Consider the following 23,234-nt stretch of genomic DNA (forward strand, 5'->3'; position numbering starts at 1 on the left):
TGATGAAATTTACATTCTTCCAGAACTCTTAACTCTAGAAAGAGGTATATTCGGCTATTAATTAGGATTACTTAGAGATGCAGTTCAAGTTTAACAACTGTATATACAGAATGTTTTTCAGCTTATATTTGTAATGGCTGTGGCATTTGCCTTTAGGAGAATCTTAACAGACTTTAGAATTACTTATTTTGTACCAGATACATATAAAGAAGCTCTAGAAGTAAGTGTAGGTCATGTATTCTGGGAGAGTTGTAACCACTGCAGCTCTGTAGAGTCCCTTTTAGTTTACTACATTGGTAATTAATAGGTATAGCTCTCTTTTAGCTAGAAATAATTTATCTCCTTACCTATTTTTCCTGCAGAGTAAATAAATCACTTACTGATTTTGTATTGGTGAATTGTAATTGCTTACTAAAAAATGTAATTGCTGTTTTCTACAGTTTGGTTGTTAATTGTATACCAATATGAATATGGTAAACATTGAGCTCTGCTTTCTGTATGCCTATTATTATCAATATTACTGTTATCGTAATATACATAATTAATATAGTGAAAACTCCAATGGAGTAAAGTCAGAGCACATTGTTCTGATATAGTTTAGGGGCAATGGAAGGAGGGAGGCAGCAGAACTCACTAATTTTTAAGAATCCTTGCAGCCCTTAAAACTTTGTTTTTCAGGAATGCAGACTTAGTATTAATCACATGGTGGGTAAAAGTCTTTTGAGGCATTATTCTACCTGTCTTTCTTTGTTTTGTTTTTTTTCTAGCAGACTTTATTCACTTTATTTTTCTTGTATATAATTATGTGGTGGCCACAGCTGGAGCCTGGGCCCTCTGCACAGACACTCTGGTGTGGGTCTTTACAAGATGGTCAGTGAATTCCTGATAGGGAGACTTGGTGAACACACTCTTTCCAGAGATCTGGGGTGAGATAGCTGTAGGTCTTAGAGATGGCATCAAAGGTGGCCTTGGCAAAGTTGCCCAGGGTGGCAATGCAGCCCCTGGCCGAGGTATAGCAGTCATCAATACTGACCATTATCAGCAACTTCTTTGGCACAGAGGCCGAGACAATGCCCGTAGCCCTGGGGGCAGGGATGAGGTGCACCAGTAGAGGCACAGTGCCAGTCACCTTGCAAGGAACGGTGTGGGGCTTGCCGAGCTTGTTTCCCCAGTAGCCTGCTGCGCAGGGACAATGAAGAGGTTGGCCAGGATAATGGCTCCACGGATGGCAGTGGCTACTTCCTTTGAGTACTTAGCACTTGGGTTGCGGGAAACGAGTTAAGTCGGCTCGCGTGAATTGCGCGTACTCCGCGGGAGCCGTCTTAACTCGGTTCATATAGATTTTGCGGTGGAGTGCGGGAAACGTGTAAACTCGGGCCGATTGTAACTGCGTATTACCAAATATTTGTTTGTTTGCCGTTCACAAAGATACCTACCTGTGTATGCGAACCTTTTCATACCCATTGGGGTAATAGGTATCATAAAAATCCCTTGTAAGTAGAGAACACTTTATGGCGCTGGTCGAGTACCGAAAATTTCATTTCAATCGAACCCATACTTCAAAAGATATTAAACTAACTCTGATTTTGCGCGGGAAACCTAAATAATTGCCCGCGCCATCTTATATTTTGGCGGGAAATTCACCCGACACCGTAGTGTTAACACCCAGACCAACATGTCCATTGTAGTCCCCAAAGGCGACAAATGCCTTGAACCTGGTCCTCTGGCCCCCAGAACATGTCTGCTTTTGCATGGGCATAATCTTCAAGAACTCATCCTTGAGGGATGCCCCCAAGAAAAAGTCAGTGATCTCAGATTCCTTGATTGGCAAGGAGAATAGATAGGTCTCCTCCAGGGACTTGATCTTCATATCCATGACCAGACAGCCCAGCTTGGTGACGGGGATCCACTCCTTGTCCTAGGCCTTGTCTCTACCAGCTCTGTGGCCTCGGCTCCGGATACGGCTGCCAAATCCTCCACGGAAGCAGCTGCGAACCTGCTGTTCCAGGGCCCCGGTCCTCCAGGCCCTCGTGCAGCACCAGTGTCATCCGCCATTTGGCATTTCCTTGGAAAAGAATCTCTACCTACCTTTTAAAAATACAACTTTTATGTCTTTTATTAATTTGAGGTGGACAGTTACCTTTGTCCTTAATGTGATGAGAGTAAATTTATTTGTTTGTTTGTTAATTCTTACCTGAAGATATTTTTTCCATTGATTTTTAGAGAGGGGAGGGAGGGAGGGAGGGAGGAAGAGAAAGAGAGAAACATGGATGTGAGTGAGACACAGTGAGTGATTGGTTGCCTCCTGCATGCACCCCGACCTGGGCCAAGAATTGAACCTGTGACCCTTTGGTGTGCAGGCCGATGCTCTAACCATTGAGCACATCAGTCAGGGCAAGAGTGTTTATTTTTTAATGCTACTTAAAGTCAGAAGCAAAACAACTTTCTAACATATTGTGTGACTTAGATGAGAAATTTTTATGCTTTGGATATGGAGGCTTTGAGATTATGTATAAGTTGAGCAATGCAAAATGTTTTAGGGAGTATATTTTTAAAATTATGTACAAAGAATGATGGCTGATTATGCCAGTAGATTAACTGCTTTTTTTCTTTTGCCCACGTATATATCTTTTTGAGGTCTTTCCTTATGTAGCTTCAAGTTGTTGTCACTGTCATCTCACCTTGTCAGACAGAGTTCCTTGACCATTTTTTTTTTTTTTTTTTTGCAGGGCAGATCTAGTTGCAGCAGTCTCTGATCTTTTATTTATTTTCCTTCTCTTTTGAATTTCAGTTTAACCAGCTATAGGGTTCTTGATTGACAAGTTTTTTTTTTCCATTTAGCACTTCAAATGTATTATGCTGCCCAATATATTTTTACTGATTTCAGAGAGGAAGGGAGAGGGAGAGAGATAGAAACATCAGTGATGAGAAAGAATCATTGATCGGCTGCCTCCTACATGCCCCCTGCTGGTAGATCGAGCCCACAACCCCGGCATGTGCCTTTGACCAGAATCGAACGTGGGATCCTTCAGTCCACAGGCTGTGACGCTCTATGCTGTTCATTATCTTTTGGTCTCCAAAGTTTCTGAAGAGAAGTCATTTGGTATCCTTATTTAGGATCCTTTTATGTAATAATTCACTTATCTTTCTGCCTTCAGGATTCTCTGTGTGAATGCCTTTGAGTTCATCTCATTTGGAATGTGTTTAGCTTATTGCATATTTATATTCATGTTTTTTTATCAAATTTGGGGAGTTTTCAACCATAGTTTCTACAAATATTTTCTCTGCTTCTTTCACCTAGTAAGTTTTTCACTGTAGTTATTGTACTTTTCAGCTCCAGAATTTCTTTTTGGTTTCTTTTTAGTTTTGGTTTTGGTTTTTTTTTGGTCTTTATTTATACTTCTATTTTGTTCATACAACATTTTCTTGATTTTTCTCCATATCTTCATTTCGTTCTTTGAGCATCTTTAAGACAGTTAAAAATTTTTTAAATATTTAAAGCTGACATTCAGTATTGTATTAGTTTCAGTTGTACAACTTAGTGGTTAGACACTTATATAACTTATGAATTGAACCCCCCCATAAGTTTAGTACCCACCTGATGCCATACATAGTTATTACAATATTGACTATATTCCCTATGCTGTACTTCACATCCCTGTGACTATTTTGTAATTGCCAATTTGTACTTTTTAAGACAGTTTTTAAAAAGCCTTTGTTTAGTAGATCTGCTATCGGATCGTTTTCAGGACCAGTTTCTATTAAACCCACCCACCCCATCCTCCACCCCCCTTATTTTGTTTAGCTAGCCTTACCGTACTGTTTCTTTGTATGTATTGGGATTATTCTGATTGAACACTGGGCATTTGAATCTAATAATGTGGTAACTCTGGAAATCAGATTGTCTCATTTCCCTATGGTTTGCTGTTTCTGTTGCTACATTGTTATTATTATTTTTCTCTGTGCCAAGGATCAGAATAAGATGAACTTAATGTCTTCTTATGTCTTTTCTGAGCCTTTCCCTGGGTATGCATAGTCACTTTCTAATTTCCCCCAATATGTTGTTTTTGCATTTAATGTCTGGCTCTCAAAATGGGAAAAAGTAAAAAAATGACAGCTAAAATAGGGTGCTAGCCCTTTAAATACCCTGGAAGTCACTTCATTCTGATGAGAAATGACTTGCAGCAATGAGGGAAGGTACAACAGTGGCTGCCCTCTTCTTTGTCTTTACCTCTGTGATCAGAAGCAGCAGTCAGTGATAAGAGCACAAATATCTGGTAGTTGTAGGACAGGATTCTTTTTATCTACCCTGGCTCCCAAGATTTGTGTACTTGCTGCTCCAGGAACTACTCCCACAACTCCCAGAAATTAACCACAATTTACCGTCCATGTGTTCCCCTGGAAGTTGCAGGCTTTCAGCAGATTCCAGACTTCCAACATAGTTTTATCAGACAGATTCTGCCAGTGCAGTTGTTGTTTAGGTAGGAGGACAGATTCCTGGTTCTTTGCCATCTTCCTAAAATCCTCTTCAGTCCCATCTTAATTTCTGTAGTGAATAACTTTGTGAAGTAGATTAAGTAGCAAGAACTCTGTATTAATATAGGGTTGAAATAATCACTAAAATATAATAGCTCTTCAGTTTGTATTTAAGAGTTACATTAGATGCATTTGACACATATAGTAATTTTTGGCATTTAACTTTTGACAGGTGGTTTTGGAATGTATGCTTAAAAAGGACCTCATTTACAATAAGGTCACTCCAACATTTCACCACTGGAAGATTGAAGACAAGAAATTTGGCCTTACCTTTCAAAGTCCTGCTGATGCTAGGGCTTTTGATAGAGGTATTCGAAGAGCTATAGAGGATATTTCTCAAGGTAAGTTTTCTTGACTATTTTCTTAATCTGTTCATCAGTTATCTATAGTAAAGTAGAGTTATTTTAAGCAAGTCAGCTTTTGTGATATGTGATCAGACTTTGAAAGCTCACTGTAGGTGAAGTAGATAAAATAATGGGCTCCTTAGTCTGTTTCAAATTTGTTACATCACAATATATGCCAATTAAATTTATTACCTTGAAGAACCCATCAACAGTTCCCTTCAGATAATTCAGGTGATTTCAAATAAGAGGTTGAGGAAGAGGGGAGCAGTCAGTTCCAGCTTTTAAAATCCTTGTGTATATGTTATATCAGTCATATTCTTGTTTTGGTAATGATAAAGATAAAATTTCTAATAATCAAATATAGGTATACGCCAGTTATTCTATGTCAGAACCCTTTTCTTTCTTTTTTTTTGAAAGAGAAATGCTTTTTAAAAATATATATTTTATTGATTTTTTACAGAGAGGAAGGGAGAGGGATAGAGAGTTAGAAACATTGATGAGAGAGAAACATCGATCAGCTGCCTCCTGCACACCCCCTACTGGGGACGTGCCCGAAACCAAGGTACATGCCCTTGACCGGAATCGAACCTGGGACCCTTCAGTCTGCAGACTGACGCTCTATCCACTGAGCCAAACCGGTTAGGGCAGAACCCTTTTCTTTTTACCTGATTTCATTATTGACAAATATTACAACCCCATCTATTTCTTTGTAATCTTTCCGATCTGTTAAAATTATTAACTCTAAAGCTTGCACAAGCTTGCAGGTTTTAAAAAGAGGGAGACTGTATATACATGTAAGACTGGCCTCTGCTTAATTAAACAAAGAAATCACATTAAAACTAATTTCTTCCCCCAAACAAGTCAAACTTGATTTGTTTTTCTAATTAAAAAGGAATATCATCTTTAATAATAGAATGGCTTCTGTATAAAGTAACTGCATCAATATTAGATAACATTGTGATTTGTATATTTTGAATATTAGAAGAAATGAACTAATTATGAAACAGACCATAGGCAAGAACATGGAGATGCTTAGTATAAATCTGTATTAATAGTGCATGAAACTGTGGTTAAATAATTTATTTAGCTACTTTAAATATTAGAGTTTGTTAAGCAAATAATGTTTGATTTCCAGTTCAGAAAGAAATTCTATGAAATGATAGCAGTCATTTTATTTTTATAATCAGAGCCCATAAATTATTTTTATGTCAGTGTTCTTGATGTTGGCTGCACATTAGAATTACCTGGGAGGCTTTTGAGAAATAGAATGACTAGTTCTCACTCCAGGTCACTTGAATCAAACTATTTGGGGAGTGGAGCTGAGGCATTATATATATATTTTTTTATTTATTTTTAAGTTCCTAGACATTTCAAATGTGATAAGGAATTGTTATCCTAGCTGAATTACTATATTACGAATTTACAAAAACAAATGAATGTGCTTCCTCAGATTCTCTAGCAGATGTTGTGATTCTCAAACCACTACAATAAACTTTAATTTAAAAAATGCATGGTGCCCTTATGCCTCACCTAACAGGTGTTTCTGACATTATTGGTTTGGTACTGTACTCTAGTGTTAGTTTCCCAGTTGATTCTGCTATTTAGCTAGTGTTGAAGAACCAGTGCTTTAAAGAGAAAATCGTTATCTATGGCTGTTAAAATTTATATGATTTATGTTTAAGTTTTGAATTACTTTGAAGCCTATACTTATGTCCCCATAAGAACACACTTTCACTAGGGTCAAATAGATTGAGTTTAATGTTCAAAAAGACAGTTTATAAGGAGAAATTTACAAACTCCTAGCCAGGTAGAATAGACTGCTACTGTATTCAATCGATCTTATTATTTGTAAACGTTATTTTAAATATACTGGTTAACCAAATTACCAGTTATTATATAGACTTTGAACAATCTCATTAAATTTCTCTTACTTATTAGCCTTCTATAACAATAAGGAAAAACTTATTGCAACCCTTTTCAAAGGACAGATTTCTCATCTCCATGCTAGCTATGTCTCAAGGGTAGCATAAACTCAGAATTCATTGCTAGGAGAAATCCCTCTTTATGAATTTGTTAGAACTAAAGGCTCTCTTGAACATAATAAAAATGTATACAGAGACATTGATGCGTAACGGTCAATAGCAACAATTGGCCATTGACTATCAATAGTGAATTAAGGCTCATTTATTTTTCTTACTATAGCAACTAAAATCCTGCTTCTGGGTACTAAATACTGTTTCCTGGATCAGAGTATTTAGACAGATTGAGGAGATCACACATGGACATTATCTAACACCAGAGGAGTGTGGTGCACATAGTTTACCTAGTTCAGCGGTTCTCAACCTGTGGGTCGCAACCCCTTTGGGGGCCGAACGACCCTTTCACAGGGGTCGCCTAAGACCATCGGAAAACACATATATAATTACATATTGTTTTTGTGAATAATCACTATGCTTTAATTATGTTCAATTTGTAACAATGAAAATACATCCTGCATATCAGATATTTACATTACGATTCATAACAGCAAAATTACAGTTATGAAGTAGCAACGAAAATAATGTTATGGTTGGGGGTCACCACAACATGAGGAACTGTATTAAAGGGTTGTGGCATTAGGAAGGTTGAGAACCACTGACCTAGGTGTTTGAGTATTTTGGAGAAATCAGGAGCAGGGCTTGCTGTAAATAGTACACTTTTCACACACAGAAAAACATCTCTTTGTAAGTAATTGGGAATTTGCCTGCAGAAGAGGAAAACAATCACTTTATTCTCTATTCTTTTAATAAAGGGGCACGTATGAGTGGCCAACATCAGATTGGTTGCCAGGCAGCCCAGAATGATCTCTGATCAGTCTCCTGTAGTATTATAATGACATAGTCAATTAGTCAGTAATACTAAAATCTAAGACAAAAATTTTATGTTTAATTAAACTTTTACCTGTTTTCTTAGGATGCCCAGCATTAAAAAATGAAACTGAAGGAGCAGATGATGACTTACAAGTAAGTAGTTGGCTTGAAAGAATTTTTTAAACATAAAGGATATAGAGCAGGGGTGGGGAACGTCCGGCCCGTGGGCCATATAAGGCCCTCAAAATCATTTGGTCTGGCCCTGCCAAGGCATTGGGGGTGAGTTAATTAAATGTTTGGCCAAACATAGCAGGCTAATTTTTAAGTTGATAATTTTGTATGGCCTGCGAATGATGTCTTCAATATCCAAATGGCACTTGGCAGAAAAAAGGTTCCCCACCCCTGAAATAGAGGAAATAACTAGCCTTAATAAATAAGTAACTCATAACTTTTTAAGAAACTTTCTAAGGCACTGTATTTGTCAAGAAATACAGAGAAGCAGAATCAATAGTATGTATATATGTATGTATGTACATAACATATATAGAGAGAATGTTGTTTTGGTTTGGATACACACACACATTGTTTTTTGTTTGCTTTTGAACGAATTGGCCCACGTGATTATCAAGTTCAAAAGCCACAGGATAGGCAGACATGCTGGAAGTTCTGTCACTAGTTGATGTTTTGGTCTTGAGTGGAAAGGCAGTTTTGAGACAGACTTCCTTCCTCTTTAGTGAACCTCAGTCTTTTTTTTAAATGTTTTTATAATGAGGCCCACCAACTCTATGGAGGGTAATTTCCTTTCCTCAGAGTCTACTGATTTAAATGTTAGTCACATAAGAAAATTACCTTTACAACAACAACATTTAGACTGGTGTTTGACCAAATAGCTTGGCATCATAGGTTAGACAAGTTGACACATAAAATTAACTATCACAGATACCCCACCCATTAGGAAGGTACTTATATAAAAAATTCACAGAAAAGGCATTGCAAATTGTTAATAAGCATATGGACACCCTTCTGTTTTATCTCACTGTTAATCAGCAGGTAGCTTAAGTTAACATATTTTAGTTAACCTAATGACCAAAGGTTTAAAAATTGATATTATATCCCATATTGTGTCTGTCCATGAGATTGACAGATTAATGTTCTGCTGGAGAAAATGTAGATTGTTAGATTCTTTCTAGAAAGCATTTTGGTAATTGTATTAAAAAGCCTTTAAAATAGAAACATTCATGCCTGTTTATCCAATGCATCAATTTCCAATAATCTGTACTAAGGAAATAGAGATGTGCAAAAATTTTTTATACCCAGATTTTTGAGGGTGTGTGTATAAAAGATTGATAATAAAAATAAGTTATCTAAAAGAATAGGAATGGTTGAATTTATTAAGGTATATTTTTTATACAACTATTAAAATTTTATGAATTTACTTGCACTATATTAAGTAATAAAACACAATTTTATGGTGTTATCATTACACAGCTAAAATGTTAGATGTTTCTGTTAGTTACTTTTGGATTGTGAGATTCAGAGCTACATGGCTTTTTTATTAATACTTCTCAGTGTTTTTTAAGTTTTCTGCAGTAACTTAATATTTTTAGAATAATACTGAGTGAACCCAAATTTGTATGATTACCTTGTACTAATAACAGGTTATTTACATTGTAAAAATAGTTGTGAGCTAAAGATATGGAAAACTGTTTTATGCATATTTGCAATCATATAAATTGTTATCATCCATGATAGCCACCATACTATTTTTAAGCTTTTAATTTTTTTTTAATTTATCTTTATCATTGAAAGTATTACAGATCTCCTCTTTGTTTGTTTGTGGGGTTCCCTCTCCCCATTTAACCCCTCCAGCCTGTACCCGCCCCTCCCAGGCCTTCACCCACTCTATTGTCTGTGTCCCTGGGTTATGCATATATGCAGATAAGTTCCTCTGTTAATCGCTCCTCTCCCACCCCCTCACCTCTGCCTTCCCACTGAAATTCATCAGTCTGTTCTATGCTTTTATGTCTCTGTTTCTATTTTATTCATCAGTTTATTTTGTTAATTAAATATGAGTGAGATCATGTGATACTTATTTTTCTCTGACTGGCTTATTTCGCTTAGCGTAATACTCTCTTAGGTTGTTGTTTTTTTCTAGACATAAATGTGTACATACATGTATTATATTATTATACTGTAATCTGTTTTTTCCACTTAAAATACATAATGTTTTTTGTTCTAAATATGTTTTCAAGTTTAATTTTCAATGGTTTGTTTTATGTAATTTGTTTATATTAGAAGTATCTTAATTACTGGTTCCCCTATTGTACATAAAGAGTTTATGTGTTTAAATATTTGAATCTGTTTATTTTATTGATGGTTAATTATTATTTTAAAAAATACAGTAAGTTGGAGTTAATTAGGTATAAGAAACAAGTAATAAAATGCAAAATAAATACATTTTCAAGGTTCCATTTTGTTCTGGTTTCTACCAAAATATGGGACTAGAAATAGGGAAATATGTTCTGAATTGCTCCCTATGATGAAAGTAAATTTGGTTAAAGTTCAGCTTAAAAAGGTGGGCAAAAGATGTAGGCATCATTCATTCTAGGGGTTGCCAGAAGTTGAGCCAACTCAAAGATATAACACACATTAAAAAAAGATTTAGATATCATTCATTCATTCATAGAATCGCCAGGAGTTGGAGCCAACTCAGTGACATATAACACACATACAAAAAAAGCAGAGGAGAAATACTCAGAGGCTAGTAAATATGTGAGGTAAATTTTTCTAGACATCCTATTTGAACAATTTTAAGAAGAATCAACATCCATAATTAAAACTACCAAAGAAGCCTCTTGACTTTACCTTATTATTTCATGATATGCCAAAGTTTTTGCATGCCATTCTTATTTTGGAATAAGATGTTGGAAGTATAAAGTATTCAAATTCATTTAACTCAGCAATTTTTAATCTTTTTTCATTTCATTGCACACATAAGCTAATTACTCAAATTCTGCAGCACACCAAAAAATGTATTATTATTATTATTTGCTGATGTGCCAGAAATATAGGTGTAATTTTGATTTATTTACACCGGACGGCTATTGTTGTGTTTGCTGTCATCATTTTTTAATTTGACATTCTAAGGGAAAAGACAAAATCAGTGATCGGCTGCCTCCTGCATACCCCCTACTGGAAATCGAGCCTGCAATGTAGGCATGTGCCCTGACTAGGAATCGAACCTGGTTCATAGGTCAACGCTCAATCACTGAGTCACACTGGTTGGGTGAAATTGGCTTTTTAACTACTTTATTAGGGTAAAGTACATCTTGTTTCATAACTCACCTATGGGGCCCGGCATAAACATTTTGAAATTATTTTTAGTACAAATTGACTGATTTATGGTAGTGGTTATGTCAGGTTTACTTTATTGGTCATTATTTGCAAAAGCAACTAAAATGGTTTTAAAAGAGTAACTCATTATCTAAGTTTTTAAGCCTAAAAGAGGTAATAATTGTTATATTTAGATCAGACTTGAGGCAGTAAGAGGAAGAGATCTCAGATTTCATGCTTTTGGCAAGTAGAAAGATGATACCTAATTGATAGGAAATGAAAAGTTGTTCTATCTTTTCTTTCTGCTACTGAGAAGTATTTGACTAACTTACCCTTTTTTAGAATTGGGTAATGTCATTTCTGAGCCAAAAGGATTAAAAGGTTTGTGATTTATATTGTTTAAAGTTATTTTGTTATAGGCTAGGATGATATAAATTGTTCGTATACTAATTTTCAAAGTTGGTAACATTTTAATAAGGCTCAATATCTGAAAACTAAGTTAATAGATAGGTTTATTTAGTTAGCTAGGCCTTTTTTAAATTCTTGCATGTTGTGTTTAAATACATACATACTTTTTAAAAAAGCACTATCAGGATCAATCTTTTCCATTTGATTGTGTTTTTGTTAGGATTTTTGTTTGTATTGGGGATGGTGGTGGTTGGAATTCAAGTAGCATAAATCATAAAATTTGAACCCACATGATCTGACTTCACAGTCTTTGAATTTTAGCCCTTATATCATGTAACAGTACTACTAATTATTTAACCATTCACATTCCATTCAACATTTACTTTATTTTCCACAGCCTTTTACATTAATTTTTGTTGGTATTTCTGAATGTGATGTTTGAATTAGATTCTAGAAATAGATTTGTCATTTAGAGGATTGTATAAAGATTTATATAGTTATCAGGAACTATGTAACTACTGCCTATTTACTCAGATTTGGAGACAATAAACAATCTCTGAAAATCTAATACAATTTTTTTTTAAGTCAAACTAAAGTTACATTGGGAAGGTAGTTTAGTTTTTCTGCTTATTAATTTAGGGTGGAGGACTTGTTTTTCTTTTCTGTTTTTGCTGGGCATTATATATTGGTACATTTCTCATATTCCTTTCATATTGTTTCATCACTGATTACTGTATTCAGGTTGCTTAAATAATATACTATAAATGCTGTTAATGTTTTCAGACAAAGCTCATAGACAAATGCAAAATTTAAAACTCAAGGTTTATTCTTATCTTTAATCAAATGTAACTTAAGAAATCTAATGAATGAATAGGAGACAATTATAGTCAGGTCTGAAATGAATTTCTACTGGATGCTACTCCAAAATGTTAATAGTGGTTTTGTTAAGTTCATGGAATTGTTAATCATTTTTTCCATTTTCTATGCTGTTTGCATAATTTGAGTATATAATTTTAAATGCCAAAAATAACTTTGGTAGCATTTTTAGCATATGCAGCACTGAAATATAAAATTTCTTTATCAAATAACATTTAAAATTTTTTGATCATTCTAAAGTAAACGAATAGTATAATCATTAAAAACATCTATTGTTGGATATGACTCAGCCACACCTTTTGAAACCTGTGATTTGTGATATACAAAAAGGAAGTTTTTGAGCAATAAATAGACTGTGATATTTACTTTCTCATACTTAATTGGTTATTTATTAGGAAACATACAATCAAAAAGGCTTGCAGAACAACACTTAAGTTTTCTCTGTGTCAGGATTACTACAGGAAGAAGAGCAAAAGTGGAGAGAACCAAATTTTGTTTTTATTTTCTTCACAGCTGTCACCTAGCCTTGTGATCTAGTAGAGAGCTACAGCCCAAATTGTTTTATCGTTTTACCTGGCATCCTTTTGCCTCTACACACAAAATTGCCATAGTAGTCTTGGAAAAAGAAAAAGCTAAACAATCTCTTAGCAACCATAGGAGAATAATTATTATACCAGCCTCTGAGAGTAAAACATTAAAGTTGGCATGGGTTTCTCTATAGATAATACAGATGAGTCGATGCCAGCACAATACTGAAAGCATTGAATGTGCTTTCAGTAGCATAAATCATAAAATTTGAACCCACATGATCTGACTTCATTCTTAAGTGCTGAAGATCATGCAACTGTATGTATATTTTCTAGTCTTGTGGAAGAATTTTGGCACTTCCCACCACCTAACTTAAGATTATGTCCATGTTCCCGTAGTAGTTTTTTTTAAAGGGTTATAATCCAGTAAAAAAAAAATTCAAACTTGACTAAACCTGAACACGTTTTACTCATTTGTACAAAAATTAAGAAAGTGTTTTGGTTATTACTAATTTTACTTAAGAAAATGGTACAGATAATCCTTTTGGAAAATAACACTAAAAATGTTTTTCTTGATTGTATTGGAAAAGATTGGTAAATGATAATGCCCAGTGTGAGCAGAGATGTGAGGAAATGGTTCTTTTTTCATATACTACTGATCAATTCTCTTTGTAATATAATTGGAATATATGCATATCCTTTAGTCGGTAATATTATTTATAGGAATTAATCCTAATGAAATAATACTACCAGTCCACCAAGATGTATTTATAAGGAGGTGCACATTGCTATGTATGTAACAAAATATTGGAAACAATCCAATGCCCATATGTAGAATATTGCCTATGGTATATATAATATATAAACTACTAAACTTCTTTGTAACAATTTCAAAGCACTTGTACATATTTATATATTGACATGGGAAGAGATTTATGATAAATTATGAAGTAAAAAAGGTACTATGTGGACTCTAAAATAAAATGGAATCAATTTATGCATAGAGATTAAACATACTTGCATTCAGAATTCTAGAAAGATGTAATAATAGCTGTGTAGCACAGTTCTTAGTACATACCTTCCTTTTTAAGGTGCAAAAGAGCACTTTAGTTGTAATTAAAAGCTCATTATAATTAAATATCTCTCTCACATGGAATGGTTAACCTTCTAATTCTTCCTAAGTTACGTTCAGTAAGTTTGTTCATAAAGTTGATTTTTTTAAATTATTATTTTGACATGGCTCCCTAATCATGTACATTTGAGTTTTGGGAATTGCTATTCAAGTGTTGGTAGTGATACATTCTCATTGATTTGCTAAATACTTGTTAGAGTGAAAGTATCTAATTTTTTATTGTTGTTTTTATATTCTGGCAACTAATGAGTTGGGGATTGTTCCCATTAGGCAACTGCTGAAGAGAATATTCCCAGTTCTCGAGTGAAAGATCATCTTTTCCAGCAAGAGACCGTTGTTACCAGTGAGCCTTATAGAAGCTCAAGACCTTCTCCCTTTGAAGATCTGAATGCCAGAAGAGTCTACTTGCAAAGCCAAGCCAGTCAGGTGAGAAGATAAATATTTTCCAGTATGTTATTCATATGTATAGAAGTTGGGTGTGTTAGACAAGGGTTAAGGCCATCTGCTCTTCACCAGGCAAAATAAACAAGCAACAATAGAAACCCAGGAGAAGGTGATTTATAATGAATCAAATCCAGAATTAGATAATAAATATATAGGCATAAAGTCCTTTACATATTTAATAATTGAGCCATAAGTTTGACTTTAAAATTTTCAGTGACAAAGGTGCAAAGGATAATTGTATTAGTTACAGTTCTTTTATACTGTGTGAACTTGAGTAATTTAATTCATACCCACTATGTGTCTACAAAATCAAAGTTGTTTTAAAGTATCTACACTTCTTGATTGGTGTTACCTATAATATGTATTCGTGTTCAGTGACATAATGGCTATCTGTGCCTAAATACCAGCTGATTTTGTTGTTGTTAATCCTCACCAGAGAATATTTTTTTCCAATGCTTTTTAGAGAGAATGAGAGGGAGGGAGGGAAGGAGGGAGGGAGGGTGGGAGGGAGACATCGATTGGTTTCCTCCTGCATGCACCTGTACTGGGACCGGGGATCAAAACTGCAACACAGGTACACATGCCCTTGACCAGGGATTGAACCCACGATGCATCAGTGCATGGGCTAACTCTCTAACCACTGAGTACACCGGTCAGTTGATTCTTATTGAATGGTTCTCATTTGACCTGAGGGCTTCAGGCATGCAATTTACTAGGGAAGAAATTTGCATACACTGTATAGATAGTGAGACAAATCAAATGAACAACATGATAAAGCATTTAGTTTAACTAATTGTTTTATACCGTATGAAAGACTCCATGCTTTAGAGTTGAGGGATAAAAAGGAAAATAAACCTTTTTTTTCCTTTGGTGTCTATTCTAAGGGGGTCTAGTGAGGTATTATATGCACGCTCATGGTGTTGCAGGGTGCACAGGTTAGAGACATTGAACTTATTGTGAAAAATGAGTAATTGCCCTGGCTGGTTTGGCTCAGTGGATAGAGCGTCGGCCTGCAGACTGGAGGGTCCAGGGTTTGATTCTAGTCAAGAGCACATGTCTGGGTTGCGGGCTCAACCTCCGAGTAGGGGGTGTGCAGGAGGCAGCCAATCAATGATTCTCTCTCATCATTGATGTTTCTATCTCTCTCTCCCTCTCCCTTCCTCTCTGAAATCAATAAAAAATATATTTAAAAAAAGAAAGTGAGTAATTTTTCCTGGTATGCCTAAAGGATGGGAACAGTTAACCATTTACAAATTACAAAGGTGGGGCTGACAATAAGGATTGGGGAAAAGGACACAGGAATGGGAGGACGCATGTTTTAGAGTGAGTGTATTAACTCATTCTGTCATAACAAAATACCACATAGTAGGTATCTTAACAGAACTACCTTAGAGTTCTGAAGGCTGGAAGTCCCAAGATTAGGGTGCCAGCCAGCATGGTTGATTCCTAATGAGGGCTCTCTTCCTGGATTACAGACAGCTGCTGCCTCCTGTGTCTTCACCGGGCAGAAAGGGAGAGCATTAAAGTCAGCAAGCAGACTGGTGTCTTTTCTTATAAGGGCATTAATCTCATCAGACCAGGACCACACCCTTCATAACCTTATATTTCCCAATGATCCTATTTCCAAATACCTCACCTTGGGGGTTAGGGTTTCATGTGAATTTTGGCAAAGCATGAACATTTAGTTCATTTCAGGGAACAACATAAACAAAAGATGCACAACATGGAGGGTAAAAAAGGGGCAGATAGGACAAGGGCCAGATTGTTGTATTTTTATTTTCTATGAAACACCTTGGACTTTCTCTTGTTGCTTCGCAGACCTGGGTAAATAGTCATGTGCCAGAAGGCACAAGAAACCACAGTAAACATAGGTTTATGGAGTCTCAGTTTTACTCAAAAACAAAAAATTCCCAGATGTTAATATTAGTTTACATTCCTGAACACTTGTTATTGCCCTGATTTGGTCACTTGGTGAAAGTAAAGTAATATTTTATTACTAGGGGCCCAGTGCACAAATTCGTGCACCTTGAAAGGAACTGTGGTTCGCAAGGTTGCAATGGGCACAGGGGTGGGTCTCAGCCCATCCTCAATGCCCCCACCACGGCCCTGAGTCCTCGGTCCCCTTTGTTGGCAGCTCCGCTCCTGCCGCCACCGTTCCCATGCGCTGAAGGCACTAGCCCAGGGGTGGGCAAACTTTTTGACTCGAGGGCCACAATGGGTTCTTAAACTGGACCGGAGGGCCGGAACAAAAGCATGGATGGAGTGTTTGTGTGAACTAATATAAATTCAAAGTAAACATAATTACATAAAAGGGTACGGTCTTTTTTTTTTTTTTAGTTTTATTCATTTCAAACGGGCCGGATCCGGCCCGCGAGCCGTAGTTTGCCCACGGCTGCACTAGCCCCACTTGCACCTGCTGATGGTGCAGAGCGATTGGGGCTGGTGCCAGCAGCGGGTGTGAGAGGGACTGCTGGCCCTGATCGCCCCTCAGGAGCAGTGCAAGGTGGAGAAGCATCAAGGGCGATTGGGCCTGGCAGCCTCTGCTCGCACCCGCTGATGGTGCCAAGCGATTGGGTGCGGTGCCGGGTGCAAGCAGGGTGGGCACCAGCAGTGGGTGCGAGCGGAGGCTCTGGTGCCAGCAGCGGGTGTGAGAGGGACTGCCGGCCCCAATCACCCCTCAGGATCAGGGCAAGGTGGAGAAGCCCAGAGGAGCAGTTGGGGCCGGCAGCTGCTGCTTACACCCGCTGATGGCACTGAGCGATCGGGGCTGGCGCGAGCAGTGGCTCTGGTGTTGGCAGTGGGTGCGAGCGGGGCAGGTGCGAGCACCAGGCAGGACCGCAGTGCACGGGAGTAAAGAATTTTCAGTAACCACCATAAGCTCGCCCCGATGACAGTGACTGGTGCCCCACCTTGGTCTGGCGCCCCCCGCTCACCTGCTCCACCATCCTGCTGTGGCTGATGCCCACCATGTTCCGCACGCGCCCCCGGTGGTCAGCACATGTCATTGCGATCGGTTGTTCCGCCATTCAGTCTATTTGCATATTAGGGTTTTATATATACAGATGATTTTAATTTCTATTTTCCTTATTACTACTGATGTTGTGCAGCTTTTATCATATGCCTCTTGACCATTTAGAAATTGTTTTGTGAAGTGTCCAAGTGTTTTACACATCTTATTGGGTTGGCTTGTCTCTCTTATTGATTTAAGGCATTATTTTATTTTAGAAATAAGTTTGTTTTTGTTGGATATATGTATTGTTGCTATATCTACTCCTACCCTATGGTTTGCCTTTCACTCTCTTAATTTCTTTTGAATAAAAATTTTTAATTTTAATAAAAGCAACTTAGCAATCTTTTCTTCTATGGTTAGTGTTTTTTATGTCCTGTTTAAGAAATTGTTGAGTACTCTTACCAAATCATGAAGCTATTTCATGTTATCTTTCAGAAGCTCTATTTTTTTTTCTTTCATTTGATTTTTATAAAATGTATGAGACTTTTACCCCTACCTGGGTAGTCAGTTGATCCAGCACCATTTATTGCAACCATGTAAAACTCAAAGGCTAACATGGACCAAATAAACAAGGTTTACGGTTATGTGGGCCACAAAAATATCAAAAGCTTCAATTTTCATATAAACGTAGGTTTATTTCAGTGGAGACATGCTGAATACCAAGGGCTGAAATAAATGTGTAATAATTAACAAAATAATAGAACATTTTAATAAAAATTAATATTTTTTCTTGAACATTAACTACCAGACACTAAATAGCTACACAAATTAATAAGCATAACGCAAATAAACCTATTTTTTTTGTTCTCCAGAAGCAAAATATTTTCTGTTGCACACACCAAACAAGTCAGTACAAGACTAATGACATGGCAATTGGCTGCTAAAATATTCACTGCTAGTATTAGTGGAGAGAAATGGTGCTCCTGCACGTACCGCTTGTAAGGGAAGTGAATGCAACATGATTATAGTAATCAGTCATTAGTGAACGTTGTAGTTTGCTATTAATAATTATGCATAACAGGATATTGTAAAAATTAAGTTACAAAATTTTTATTAAAACATTTCTTACAGACCGTTATATAGGCTGGGCCGCAAAAATATTCGTTGTAGGCCACAAGTTTGACATGCTTGATCTAGTGAAAAGTCTCTGTTTTCTGTAAACTACTGCATTGCAGTGTCAGCTTTGTCATGTGACTGTATGTGTGTAGATCTGTTTCTAATCTCTATTCTGTTCCCTTTGCCTCCTTGTCTATTTTTATACCAGTACCAGACTTTTAAAATACTACAGCTTTATAATGATTCTGGGATCTGGGAGTTAATGTGTCCTCCCCCTTCCCCCCACCCGAGTGCACAAATTTTTGTGCACCAGGCCTCTAATATTCTTATAAGTTTAAAAAATTAGCTTGTCAGTAACTATGCAAGGTATTTTGAGAAATTTCCAATGTGAGCATAGAATCATCTTTAATTCCATCAACTATACATTTTGAAGCAGTTATACATTGCATGTAATTTTACAATTGTTAGACCTTTTTGTTGAATTGATTCTTTTGTCATTGTGAGATATCCTTTTTTATCTCTGATAATACTTTTGCCTGAAAGTCTACTTTGTCTGATATTAGCGTTAGGGTACATCAGTTTTCTTTTGGTTAGCACAAAATAACGTATTTTCCATTCTTTTACTTGGAACATTTCTCTATATAATAAAAGCATAATATGCTAATTAGACTGGATGTCCTCCCGAGGTCTTTCTTCCCAAAGCCGCAGCGGGTGGGGGCTGGGGCCAAGGCCCTTGCACATATTTCGTGCATCAGGCCTCTAGTCTTTATATAAGATGTCCCTTTTAAACCATATATAGTTGGGTTTGCTTTTTCTCAGGGTGTCTTTGAGATTTTTATCCACTTACTTTTACTGCAATTACTGATATATTTAAGTACAAATCCACCATCTTATTTGTTTTCTACTTGCCCCATTGAATCTCTGTGAATTTCCTCCCTTTTTTCCTCACTTTGCTTATTCAAGTATATTTAACTACTTAATTTTATCCCCTTATTAACTAACTAGAGGCCCGTGCAAAGTTACAGTATATTTTGTTGATTCCTTAGATTGTATTTTTTGTTTTGGTTTCTTTTCCCTGCACAATGCAGGGATCCTATAATACCTTAGTCTCTCTCATTTACTGTTCATGCTGTTCATGGTGTCACAAATTTTAATTCTTCTCATTCTCTTTATTGCTCTTCTCCTCTCTCTCTCTCTCTCTCTCTCTCTCTCTATATATATATATATATATATATATATACACAAAACCACAAAATATTATTTTAAAGTCAATATTTATTTAGATTTATCTACCTATTTGTGATTTTTTTTTATGCTCTTCAGTCCTTTCTTTATTACTATATTTTCATCTAGGATTATTTGTTGTTTATTGCTGTCAATCTTTTTGTTTTGGTTTTGAATCTGTGCCTTTATATCTTTGAATGGATTTAGAAATTTCTCCACCAGTGTCTCTTCAAATATTATTTCTAGATCTGACGCTCAAGGAGAGATAAAGACTGGAGATAAAAACTTGGGAATCATTATCCAAAGATGGAAATTAAAATTATGAGAGCAGTTAGAATTACTTTATAAGCATGGTGTTCAAAACTAGAACACTGCCCTGGCTGGATGGCTAAGTTGGTTGGAGCATTATCCCATGCACCAAAAAGTGGTGGATTTGATTCCCCATTAGGTTGAGGGTTTGATCTGTGGTCAAGGCATATATTGGAGGCAATTTCTCTCTCTCTCTCTCTCTCTCTCTCTCTCTCTCTCTCTCTCTTTCTCTTTCTCTCTCTCTTTCTCCCTCTTCCTCTCCCTCTCTCTCTCTCTCCCCCTTCCGCTCTCTAAAAATCAATTAAAAATTTGAAGAAAAATTTGAAGAAGTAAAAAACATCTTAGAACACTGGGGTAACTAAATATTAAGGACAGTGAGATAAAGAAAAATAGTCACACAGGAGAACTAGAAAAGGGTAATGTCTCAGAAGCTTAGGAAGGAGAGTTGAAAGGAAGTGATGGAGTAGTTAATATCTTACAATTAAATGGTCCAGTAAAATTTGAATTCATCTTTATAAAGGTACTTGATAATCTTAGCACAGTTTTAGTGGGATTAGGAGGCATTCATGACAGGAAAGGAAAGAGAGAGTATATTATTATTATTGTTGTTATTATTATTATTATTATTATTATTGGTTCTTTTAAAAAGTTTGACTATAAAGTCTTCCTTGAGAGAGTAGATAGAGGGGTGCAGGGCCAAGGATGAATGTGCTTATAATTTGAAGGGATAAGGAAAGAAGGTAAAGTTCAGGGCAGAGAGAATAACATAGAACAAAGGCACAAAAGAGACTGTCAAGGACGTAGGTAGAGGAATTAACAGAAAGATGCAGCATCACTTCATCCTTCAAGGCTGAAGAGAAGTTCAGGTAGAATTATAGATGTATTATGAAGGAGACAGAAATGAATGGAATTTAAATGATCAGTTCAGGATTGTGGGCCCTAGCATTCTTGGATGAGCTTAAATTTTAACTTTTGTATTTTGTTTTTAATCCCAAAGACTTGAATGGGGCAGAGGGTTGAAAATAAAATAAAAAATCATGTAGTAACTCTCAATACAGCCATACAATAGCATATAAGTATAGTTTGAAATATTCAAGTTGGACACAAGGTTATTTAAGGTTGCAAGAAACAGACATTCTCAAGCCATGCCAGATAGTCAGGACACATATTGTAGGGACCTGGGCAAATACCATGATAGAAGCACGTATTCAGACAACCTCCCTGGTCCCCACAAAATTGGGACCTTCAATTATGATATCTCTTAGTTTCCCTCTACCCTGACTAGTTGTAATACCAGTTTTTGTCATCTCAGTAAATGGTATATCATTTATACATTTGCTTAGGGCAGCGGTTCTCAACCTGTGGGTCGCGACCCCTTTAGTGGTCGAACGACCCTTTCACAGGGGTCGCCTAAGACCATCCTGCATATCAGATATTTACATTACAATTCATAACAGTAGCAACATTACAGTTATGAAGTAGCAACAAAAATAATTTTATGGTTGGGGTCACAACATGAGGGGAACTGTATTTAAAGGGCCAGAAGGTTGAGAACCACTGGCTTAGGGCATAAACTTGAACCCTTCCTGACTTATCCTCTCTTTTTTCACACACTATATATCCAATCAGTCAGCAATTCTATAAGCTGTGCTATATTTCTTGTTCAGACCTTTATCATTTCTTACCTACTTCCACTTAATATCCTTCCTACCTACCCCAACAATCTATTCTCCGCACAGTAGCAAAGTGACCCTTTAAGGATATAAATCAGATCACATCGCTGTCCTGCTCAGAACTTTAGAAAAGTGTACAGTACCATTTAGAATAATATTCAAAGTTTTTATAAAGGTACGGTAGGTGATTTTGTTCCTGGCTTCTCCTGATTTATTTCCTGTCGATCTTTCTCACTCAGTCTCCTAAGTACCGTGATTTTCTGTGTTTTCTGTATTTAAGATTATCTATGCCTCGGGCTTTGCATTTTCTCTTCCCTGTATTTCAAACACTCTCCCTCCACCTCTGCACAGAGCTGGCTTCTCACCTCAGGTCCCCTCTTTTGTGACCCTTCCCCGAGCACTCTAAACAGCAGCCCCCCCCCCCCGAGCTATATTCTTACTCTGCTTTATTTTTCTTCCTAACACTTTTCATGTCCTGAATTTATGTATTTGTCTCATATTTGTGCTTTTTTCTTTGTTCACTGATGTTCACAAACCTAGAAGTTTCTGAAATAGAGTAAGCATCCAGGCAACATTTGCTGAAAGAATAAATGCTAATAGCATCACCTTGGAAACAAATGATGTTTTGACTCAGCTTATTCCTAGTCTTATCATTCATTATTGGGAACTAGATTAATTTAGGATCATTTGGTTGCAGGTGACAGATCCATTCAAACTAGATTAAGAAAAGGAGACTTTATATTAATGACACAGAAGGGCATTTCTCAGAATTTATTTTTAAGAGTAAATACAGCTAATACCTTTCAGGTTTTTTGAGATCTGAAAGGTATTAGGTAGCTTCTTTCTTTTCCTACTCCCTCTCCTCTCTCTACTCTACCTACAAATACCCCACATGATCGTTTATCTCTGATTCTCATTACACATCTGTTTCATTCTTTTTCTCTATAGGCTGGGTTCTTTTTGCCTCACCAGTTTGTAATCAGTCATGACTATCAAAATATCAGGCTTATTAATCTATATTTCAGCCTCGTGTTACAGGACACTAGCAGAGGCAGACACTAAACACCAAGAATAGCAGTGGCTATTGTGAATGGTGCCACCCAGGGGAACAAGGAGCTAATGCTCAAAAGCCTGAACTCCCCAGTCCAGGGTTTGGAGCAGGATTTTATGGGTCTAGGGCAGTGATGGCGAACCTTTTGAGCTCGGTGTGTCAGCATTTTGAAAAACCCTAACTTAACTCTGGTGCCATGTCACATATAGAAATTTTTTTATCTTTGCAACCATAGTAAAACAAAGATTTATATTGTTGATATTTATTTTATATATTTAAATGCCATTTAACAAAGAAAAATCAACCAAAAAAATGAGTTCGAGTGTCACCTCTGATACGCGTGTCATAGGTTCGCCATCACTGGTATAGGGGGAACAGGTATGTGAACGTGCTGGCGAGTTATAATTGGAGGACCTTGGAGCTTGGCTATTTATGGTAAAGGACATCAACACAGGATCTTCC

The 23,234-nt window shown here is 36.6% G+C and overlaps 1 protein-coding gene and 1 pseudogene across 1 annotated transcript in view; one reads left to right on the forward strand and one right to left on the reverse strand.

The window, feature by feature from the left end:
• SPRED1 (sprouty related EVH1 domain containing 1) overlaps nucleotides 1-23,234 on the forward strand; it is a 120,041-nt gene that overhangs the window by 72,704 nt on the left and 24,103 nt on the right. Inside the window, exons 3-5 of the mRNA XM_006087505.3 lie at nucleotides 4,709-4,877; nucleotides 7,833-7,882; nucleotides 14,276-14,431. Of these exons, the coding sequence (XP_006087567.1) occupies nucleotides 4,709-4,877; nucleotides 7,833-7,882; nucleotides 14,276-14,431 (375 nt within the window). The remainder of the gene's footprint in view (nucleotides 1-4,708; nucleotides 4,878-7,832; nucleotides 7,883-14,275; nucleotides 14,432-23,234) is intronic.
• LOC102439846 lies at nucleotides 802-2,055 on the reverse strand (annotated as a pseudogene).

This window comes from Myotis lucifugus, unplaced genomic scaffold, assembly GCF_000147115.1.
Source record: "Myotis lucifugus unplaced genomic scaffold, Myoluc2.0 scaffold_38, whole genome shotgun sequence".
Classification (NCBI taxonomy): Eukaryota; Metazoa; Chordata; class Mammalia; order Chiroptera; family Vespertilionidae; genus Myotis; species Myotis lucifugus.